At 39.1% G+C, this 10,149-nt stretch overlaps 1 protein-coding gene across 1 annotated transcript; it reads right to left on the bottom strand.

The window, feature by feature from the left end:
• Positions 1 to 1,227: 1,227 nt before the first annotated feature.
• On the bottom strand, positions 1,228 to 9,806 carry LOC115426192 (protease-associated domain-containing protein 1). The gene is made up of 5 exons (XM_030144194.1): positions 9,627 to 9,806; positions 9,257 to 9,357; positions 9,046 to 9,155; positions 7,109 to 7,276; positions 1,228 to 1,926 (listed from the first exon to the last, which is right to left on the bottom strand). The coding sequence occupies exons 1-5, from the start codon at positions 9,685 to 9,687 to the stop codon at positions 1,806 to 1,808; spliced, it is 561 nt and encodes a 186-aa protein (XP_030000054.1). The 5' UTR covers positions 9,688 to 9,806; the 3' UTR covers positions 1,228 to 1,805.
• Positions 9,807 to 10,149: the final 343 nt, after the last annotated feature.

Raw genomic sequence — 10,149 nt, 5'->3', positions numbered from 1 at the left:
TTTAACTTATTTTTTCCTGTAATTATGAGATAATTATCTCGTTAATTCAGAAAAACAGAGCCGAATTAAATTTTTTGTGTGAATGCAACACGCTTCCGTAATTTTCCACGTTTTCTTGATAATAACCAAAATCACTTCAGTTCTTACATCAATAGCTATGGCATTGCTCTACCAAAAACAGTGCTTTTAGGCATTCTATGTTTTCTTTTCTCTCTGTTTTAGTCACATGATACACACAGGAGTTAGTACTTGATTGCATAACCATTGTTTCTGATTACTTTTGATGGTCTAATAATTTTTTCCACAACTGTATGTTATATGCCTGTTGTGAAGCACATTGAGTCTGCCTTGTGCATGAAATGTGTTTAATAAGGTTGAATTGAACAAAATAAAGGCAGATTATTTACTTCAACATGTAAACTTCAGAATGACATGTAGGTTAGCAGATGTGTAGCCATAATTTTTCATTTTATGCTCATCTGTCAGATTTATTCTAACACAATCATATGATTCAGAATTCCTATTAACAAATGTGTGGACAGGAGAATGAGTGTGTCTATTCCTTTATTCAGGCCTGTTTCTGTTCCAACCTTGGTCATATTTTGTCCACGTTTACATCCTGCATTAAACAACAGTTGAAGAATACATGGGGCGAAGTCTCCAAGGTGTGCTTTTTGTAGTCCATCGTCAAAAACAGTAATTTCAGCACAGCAGAACCGTGATAACATCCATTAAGCATTACAGCAGTCACATTCTCTCAGCAGCGTGGTGTCCTAATGTCTTTATGAATTCTGCTTTCCATCTTTCCTCGACTCCATGACGGCCTCCACTGATGTCAAAGAAAAACAGTTGGGAAAAACTATTACTTTTCCCATCCTCTTTTTAGCCATGCAACCACTGATTTTATTCACTCATATTTGTCCTGTTGGGCTTTGATACAGATCTGTACAAGTAATACTGTATTTTCAAGTTTGACACTAAATGTAGCCAACAAATCATATCGACACAAACTTCTAGAGTCTACAAAACAAAAGAAAAACTCAGAAGTGTCAAAACTACAGTGATGAGTCACCATTGTCTTTCCTCAGTCAACAGCTCTAAGACTACCTTCAGACAGCAGGTCTTAATGCACAATTCGGATTTTTTGGTGAAATCCGATTTTTTTGTGTGCTCATTCATATTACACAATAAATGTGACTTCTGTCAGTTTTGAGTATGAACAGAATGTGACCCTGAAGTGATCCACATGCACAAAAGAGGTCCTGATGTAATACGTGACCATGCAGGCATGAACTGTGTTTACAAAATTAACACTCCTGGGATGCAGAATTGTGAGGTTTGTCGCATTTCAACAACAAAGGTAGGATAAATGCTGCGACTTGGCTATTCAGACTGAAGTCACATTGCAAAATATCAGAAACACATCGGATTTAGGACCACATATGAAAGTGGCCTGGGTCGGATTTGAAAAAAATCGGATTTGTGCTGTTCAAACTGTCTTTAACAGATTGGATACAGGTCACATATGGGCAAAAAAATCTGATTTGGACCACATTTGCCTGCAGTGTGAATGTAGCCTAATAAACAGTCCATCTGTTAAGAGGTCAAAGGACTGCCATGTGTTTGCTGCAAGTTTACATTGATACTCTTGTTTGCCAAGCCCGTACCTGTGCACATTTGTTGAACAACCACAAAGAATTTCCCAATGAGGCTAAGACTTCCAACTCAACGATGACAGAATTTTCACAGATAAACAAAGGCTCATCATTTGAGGAAGGGGACAGCGTTGTGGGTGTGCATCATTTCTACCACAGTGTCCATGGGGGCTGCTTGAGCGGGTATGACGCCAAGGTGGAAACATTGACAGGAATGGAAATGACGGCCCACGGCAGAGCTTGTCTCTGAAGCGTTCGTCTGATCATCATCCTAGAATAGAACACAAACAGGAACAGTTACTCTGTGTTGTTCCCATGGTTTAAGTTAGTCGGTGTAATGTGCAGCAATCAGAGATAAAAAAATCAAAACATCCAGAAAGAAACAGACAAGAATAAATTCACTAAAATCTTAATCTCTTAAAAGGCGCCATATGTAGGATTGTGGCCAAAACTGGAATTGCAATCACATTCAAAATAATGTAGAGTGTGGTATCCTCTCCTCCTCCCCCCAGACTAGGGCTTGCCAGATCCAGTGTGAGCGTCTACTACTAGTGTTTCCACTAATCCTTGCCACCACACCATAAATTTCACACAAAAAAATCATCACCAGACTTACTATACATAAGTATAATATATAATAGGCCAGGACAAACGTCCTGCACACTCAAATGAAAGTTTGCAAAGGTTCAGGAGATAGGGAAAAGGTAAAAGAGCCTTAAGTTTCACTTTTACTTCCGCGAAGCACAAGCGGCACAAATCGCTACCGTACCCCCCCGACCACCCCCTGGCTGAACCACGGACGCCGGACGACCGAACCCCCCCACCGCCCTTTCGGACTACACACCGCTAAATGAAGAGGTCACTTCCACAGAAAACACTGAACTACAAGGAGCTACCATGGCAAATGACAAGTCCTACACTGGTACCCGGTCTCTTCACCAGTCCTGGACCAGCAGTCTCTTCACCAGAGCCAGGAGAAGACACTGACGGTCTGGGACTGGGTGAAGAGACCACAGCCCCGGCTCTCAGTGGTTCTTACCGGGTGGTCAGACTAAGGCAGAGCCGGCGTTGGGCTAGCCGTCTCCATGTTTCATAATCATCTCCTATACATATCCTTGTTTTGTTTCTCACTTTTTCACAACGTATTTGGGAATAATAAGAGGCCTGTTCGGTTTATTAATGTCAGACATTTATGATCAGAAATGGTCCAGCTGCAGCTCAGTGGGAACTGGCAACCTGGATGAACAAACACTACTGATTGGAAGACAGGTGATGGGCGGAGCATCAGACCAAAACACAAAATGTCAACATAAACATCATTTGGGGGCTGACACTTAGCTTTTCAAATGCAAATATTCTGGCTGGACTACTACTATCAGTGATATCAGTATTTGAAATGAACAGGATTCCTTAATGTCTGGTGACAGTCAGGGTCATTTTATAATTACTTAGAGCAGGGGTCGGCAACCCGCGGCTCCGGAGCCGCATGCGGCTCTTTCATCCTTATGTTGCGGCTCTGCGTGGCTTGGGAAAATAAATTATAAGTGTCCAATTGAAGTGTATGTTATTTGTCTCAAAAACGTGTATCATGTCTTCTTATTAAGTCAAAGTTTTTAACTTCTTTCTTCAGACCTTGTGCAATTTCAGTGATCAGCATTCGTCTTCGTCAGAGACGTTTGACAGCACTTGACGTGTCAGCCGGCAGCCACCATGCGCGGAATGCCCTGCGACACCAAAACTGCACAATATCTGAACAAAGTATTTTATTTGTGTTTGTTCGTTTGTTTAATTGTAGTTGTAAATTGTAAGATTATAGTGATCTCGAAATATTAAAATAAAATTATATATATATATATATATATATATATATATATATATATATATATATATAGTATTATTTTTCGTCGCTCAAAATATGCGTCACACTCTCCGACAGCCCGCCAAAACGCCGTACATTTATCGAGAATTTATCTCAAATGATATACAGGGTTATTCAAACAGAATGAACCAATTTCATTACGCAATGTTTTAATAAGGAAAAGCAATAGAAAAGTCCAGCCAAGTCACAAGTATTCTACTCAAAATCAAATTTTATTTCCTGTCTTACAAGTGTTCAATGTGGCCACCACCTGCAGCATGGGCAATATCAATGCGATAAGAGAATTCCTCTCAGACGCGTATGAGCATATCATGATCCACTGAGTTGATCGCTGTTGTTATTCGATGTTTAAGGTCATCGAGGCAGCCATTCAATACATAGAAAACTCCTCTTTTAAATGGTCATTAACTCATTCTGTGACGATTCTTCAGAACTGAAGCAATGCATCATGAAATCGGTTCATTCTTTTTGAATAACCCTGTATAGTTCATGTTTCTAAACATAATTCATTGAATGTATTATGTTTTATCAGATTTTATCATGTATATTTTAAGCAGCTGTGATTATTTAAAAGGTTCTACAGTATGAAATATTCAATGCATTTAAAGTATCAGTGTTTGGTCTGAAGTTATGTCACAGATGTCAGTGTAGTGAAATGCAGAGATATTTAATGCATTTATTCACAGCTGTATGTGACCACTGGAGGGAGTAGTGCGTCATTCTACCAGTCTTCTGTGGAAATGCTAAAGCCAAGTTGAGGATGAGAAGCATCAAGAACTTTCAGAATCAAAGAAATTAAGTTATTAAAAAATAGGATCAATGTCCCTGTATGTCAGCGTCATGTTCTGTCAAGAATCAATACTAAGTTGAATTAGTGAGGTTGTCAGGTTCTGTCTCTATGTTAAGAGTCCTGTGATCTGGATACAGGAGATCGATCTTCTGATGAAAGTGGGTGGTACTTTCACTGGAGGAGAACTCAACTAATTCAGTCAAAGTCCATATATGTCTTCTATCAGTGATCAATAGGAACTATATTTTTTATCTGTAACCATTTACATGTTATAAACCATCAAAATATGGACCACTAGAAGGAAAGGCATATTCTCAATATTTCAAAATATTTGTCAGAAATCAATTTTGCAAAACTGTGAATGCACTCTGTAGACACTGTCCAAAGGAAGCTACATACAAAATTTGAAATGAATCCAACCAGCAGCTTCATCAGAGAAGATGTGTGAAGAAACTGCTGACGAAGACGAGGCTGGACACAGCTCTTGGTTGATTGGCCAGTGAGATAAAAACAGAAAACCTTGCCATTGTTTATGACATAGCTCTGAATTAAAAGAATGGAGTTTGAGGTAGAAATCACAGCGTTTCTTCTACACAGGTGAGTTTAACTGTGAGGCTTATGAAGTTACAATTATGGGATGTTCATATCTTTCCTAAGATCCACAGTTCAGACTAAACTGTGACAGTTCTGACCTTGTTTGGACGATTCCAAATAGATCTTTAGTTCAGCTACTGACAACACAAACCATACAGACAATGGAGGCTATTTGTAGTTTTACTGTGGCTGTTTTGTGTCTCAATACAGAGCTGTAATGTAAACTATCAAAGATAACAAGACACTCTTATGACAGACTGAGTTTGTGCTTGAAGGAGAAAACGTGATGATACAATAATCCAGATGTGTGTGACCATGGAGTTTAACACTTCAGTGATGATCCAATTTGTGAAGACGTAGTATTAATTTCCCTGGTGGTTTTGGCAGCTATGAGTATGTTCTGATATGCTACTACTTCTGCAGTTATTCTTTGGAGTGCAGTACCCCTGACACCTTTATATGAATTTTAATCAACATGATCAGTGTTGAAGGGATACACTGAACTGCTACAGTATAATTACTAGTGGTCACATGTTTTCCCTAGTGTTCTGACGTTCCATATCAAGGCTTCGAAGTGTGTGGCATGAAATCCAGGCAGTGCTACGTGAAATGCGTATCGAGGCTTGTATCAGTGATGTGTGTGGTGACATTTGAAGCCTCACCCCCCCAGCTGGTTCAAGAAGTAGTTTGTGATTTGGTGTGTGAAATAAATAGGACAGTGAAACACTATGGCAATCCCTCACATTCTGTGGATTCTGACTGAGTGTGCATTGACTATCAACATTACATGGTACATGATGGAGCCAAATATTGGAAGGCTGGAGGACTCCCTTCAATATTGGGAGAGACAGAAAGATGTCTATGCCAACCTCTACAAATTAGCAGTGACATTCCTGAGTACTCCTGCCTTGTCTGTGCCCTGTAAACGGGTGTTTTCAAAAGCAGGAGAAATATTGTCCGAAAAAAAATAAATCACCTGAGCCCTGCTACTGTGGAGAAACTGTTGTTTTTAAACAAAAATTCTCACCTACAGCTGCACAATGTCTCATTTGAGCATTATCATCGCAATGTACGTGTGCGCAATAGTCACATCGTAGGTCCTGCAATGTAGGAGGCAAATGAACTCAACACGTTTTCATCTAATTTCAACCTGGGAACCTGACACACACTACGCGCAGCGATCCATCCAATCACAATCGTTCTTAATCAGTTTGCCGAAGCAGATCACGCCTGTGCACATGGAGTTAGTCACTGGTAACAACATTGAAAAAGGAGAAACGAACCAGAGAAAATCACCAAAGATGAAGACTTGGTGCCAAAAAGAAAAGCAGTGTCAGTTATCTGGAATTATTTCAGCTACAAGAAGGATGACACTGAAACACGTGTTCTGCATTGACAGTGCCTTGCACAACGAGAGGCTGCACAACTAATTTGTCTGACCATTTACGTTAGCGCCACATAGCTATTACATCCTCCTGAGTATTTTTTCATATCGCAATATATATCGCAGGTTTAAAAAAAACGCAATGTCAGTTTTTTCCAGTATCGTGCAGCCCTAGTCTCACAAGTACATTCACTGTCTATACCCCAAAGTTACACATGCACATTCACTGCCCTCACCCAACTGAAAATAATCATTTCCATTTTCCATAGTGCCAGTATTTTTCATTCAAGTAATGCTGCTCACCAACACAGACACAATATAACAATACATCCATTGCACACTTCTTTATTTTGCTGACAGTTTCATTCACAGGCTTTTTGCATAATACCACACACTTCCAATTGATGTCAACTGATATTTTTGCTTGTTATACATGGTTTGTCCAGTAGATGACCTAGTAGAGCATATGAAACCTCAAGAAGCTTTGCACTGGAGTGAACCAATTTGAAGAAAGGCTTCAATAATTCATGAAGCTTCATCTGCCCATCACTATTTTTCTCCTATTTCCTAAAGTAAATTGTAATGGAAACTTGTGACCATAAGATCGGATCCTTCTGTGGTGTACCAGTAGTTTAATGAAAAAATATATTTATTACTTAGACATGTTATGGTCCATTCTGCATTAAAAAGGGACAGAGGCTACATTCAGACTAAAAACTTCTGTTTAGTACTTGCTGTATGTGTCAGAAAAAGTATAGGATAAATAAGCCAAAAATGGATTACATTAATGTTGGTGTCGGCCTTACCCGTCCCGTCCCAGCAGGAATAGGGCAGGAATGCTGGGTTTGGCGGTGCTGCCATCGGTGATCATATCGAGGTACTGGCTGTCATTATCCAGTGCATTGTCTGCTATCAGAACAGCTTTTCCTCCTGCCTCTTCTACATGCCGGGCCTTCTGGACAAAGGAACAATCTCTGCACAAAGTACAGGAAAATAAGACCAGACTAGTTAATTCTTCAAAGTAAAAAATAAACTACTGAACATATAAAACTAAACTGAAAAGTCATAAAAACTGAAAACTGACTAAACAGAATTAAAAAAGAATGAAGACTTAAAGATATTTTTAAGTGTGACAGTGAGACTGTTTGGGCCAGATTTAAGAGATGGCACATTTCCTGTTCAATCGTCTCTGTGTTCAAACTAAATAACTTTTTTCCATGTTTAATACATGTATGAATAGGTCTCAGTAAGTATTTTCACATGACACATTTTACAATTTATAGAATTCAGATTTTGGGGGGAAAATAATTAATTAATGCTGCGTGACACAGGGACTCAAAATGAATATCTTTTTTTTTTTCACTTTATGCAAATGTACAAAACATGCTGTTCTCACAAGAAACTGATCCTAAATGAAAGATAGGGCTTTAGCTCTGATGTTAAACTACAATTGTGATCAATATTGGATAAAAATGTTTAAATGATAAGTTTTTATGAACACAAATATGTTGTGACATGGGGACAGCAGTTTGTCACTTTGTTCAGTCTCATAATAAAAGACTTTGCTTCAACTAAAACTCTACAAATACGCAAATAAACTTTTATTCATACATACATATTACACCTGAAGTGATATATACAGCTAATAGCAGAGCATATTTGACAAATAATTGGACTGCACATAACCTTTTTCTATTCTTGTACTGTTGAATAATTAGTTCCTACAGATTCACAGACTTAAAATATCACTGATACAAGCAAGAAAAAATATTATTATTAAAGTTAACAGTGCATTTACACATTTGAGTCCTTTTTAGGTTTCATTTTATACTGATTATACCTTTATATCTTTTTCTACAAGTGATACTGAAATTTAGTAAACAGTTCCATAAAGTGGAGTTCTGAAGCTAAAAATGAGCCTATTCGAGAAATGATAGACTGTGAACCTTTAATATCTGACACTGATGTTCACTTTCACTTGATCTGGCCCGTTCACAGGTTGACAGAATTCTTGAGATCATCACAACATTCAGTTAATAGATCATTCAAGGAATCATCATTCAACCAGATGTACATGTCTTTTAAAACAAAAAAAATATATACTGTATATCTCACTCCAAAATATCTACTCATCTGGCAACAACCCTCCTGTACTCTGGGAGGAGCTTGTTTTGGATCTTACAAAATGCCATTCTAACAGCATCAGACTGTGGCCACAGACATGGCACATACTCTATTAAGCAATTACAGTATCACAGCCAAGAATACTCAGAAAACCACCCAACAGCTAAAATATCAACTGTATGTGTTACATAAATGATTAAGAAACACTACTTAAATATATCAAACTGTTTTGGTTTTTGGACCCAAGAATCTACATTCCATTTGGCAATGATTGAAAAGTTTTCTTTCCGTATGATTTTGGTGCGTGATATGCATCCAGTCACTAATAAAGTACGGAGGTGAGGGTTAAGAGAGCTTTAAGTCAAACTTACTATAAGCCAGGTTTGAGAATGAAGCTACAGATTCTGATAAACTGCAGTGACCCTCAAACAGCAAACAGGATTTACAAGACAAAATGAAGTCACCAGATAGCAGTTGCCAGCAGACTGTTCCCTTCCCCCCTCTCCTGCTAAAATCCTACAACCCACACTTCTTCTCCTCCTCACAGTTGTGACACACTGATCTCTACCTTTTGTGGATTTACAGGCACAAGATTAGAAGCCAAAATAAATGCATGTACCCTCTTTCCACCAGGACTACCTGTCCATGAATAATGTCTTTGTCTTTAAAGTCTGAGCAGCCATCAGCTGGATCTGCTAGTACAAGAAAAATCTCATCATAAGATGAGGTCTGGAGAGCAGAAAAGAGAAGAGGATATGTCATTAAACATGGGACACATTTGATAAGAATGTTTCGTTCAATGAGATAAATAAAGAAGGAAGAGTACTCACAAAATCTCCACCAAAATCTTTAGCAGGTGCTGCACTAAAAATGTATCCTATCTCTTCAGGACTGATGACCCGGAAATACAGCAGTTCATTGACCCCAAGACCTGCAGCAGCGCAAGAGACAGACAGTTAACCACGACTAGCTAACCCCAGAGGTGTACCATGTCACTACTGGTTCACCGCAACACCAGTGCATCACTGGGTAGAAATGAGGAAGAGCTGATAATGATATGGTACACCTTTCGATGACATGACATACCGACTGTCCGGCCACGAAGGTAAACAAACCACAAAACATTGAACTGTTAGCTTAAAAGCTAGCTAGCTTTGTTTACCTCCAGACAATGCTGACCTTTCTCTTCTCCTTACTCACCTGACATGTAACTAAACTGCATGAGGAAACTCCAAAGACAGAAAACCAAAGCTGCTGCCATGTTCGTGACATTTGTAGAGCTGGGTAAGGTTGCACTGAGGAGGCTTCAGCCAGTCTGTGTACATATCACAGCGGTGTTTCCTTCAGATGAGTCGAACTGGTGACGGCTGAGACCGAGCTTGTATTTGTGCGCATGCGCCGTATTTACATGGTACCTGTTGGGTCAGAGACAGAGAGAGTTGCGACACGCTTTGATGTCGCCGCTACGTTGATCACGTGGTTCATGTAAACTCAATAGTTCCAAAAAGCTGGCATGTTCTTCTGTAGGACAGACAGCAGCGAGTGCGTTGTTGCATATCAAAATAAACCCCACACAAGTCTATTTCCAACCGTATTTACACTATTGTATGTATGTTTGTGTCAGGTGTGCTTTTTGAGTGGTGGGGTAGACCACTGAAAGTACTGCATTTATTACTTTGAAAAGGTTTAAGTTTAGTTGTAGGTTTACAAAACAAGCGCAGGA

This window comes from Sphaeramia orbicularis, chromosome 9 (assembly GCF_902148855.1).
Source record: "Sphaeramia orbicularis chromosome 9, fSphaOr1.1, whole genome shotgun sequence".
Classification (NCBI taxonomy): Eukaryota; Metazoa; Chordata; class Actinopteri; order Kurtiformes; family Apogonidae; genus Sphaeramia; species Sphaeramia orbicularis.
Note: the sequence above shows the minus strand (reverse complement) of the source record. Positions and strands in the feature narration are given on the sequence as shown.

What these genes read in the sequence shown, in the direction of transcription:
- LOC115426192 (XM_030144194.1), bottom strand. Translation starts at nt 9,687, where the DNA reads ATGGCAGCAGCTTTGGTTTTCTGTCTTTGGAGTTTCCTCATGCAGTTT. An exon ending in GTAGTCCTGGTGGAAAGAGG is followed by an intron (nt 7,277 to 9,045) that starts GTACATGCATTT and finishes TACTTTGTGCAG; the next exon opens with AGATTGTTCCTTTGTCCAGA. An exon ending in TTCCTGCTGGGACGGGACGG is followed by an intron (nt 1,927 to 7,108) that starts GTAAGGCCGACA and finishes GTTCTATTCTAG; the next exon opens with GATGATGATCAGACGAACGC.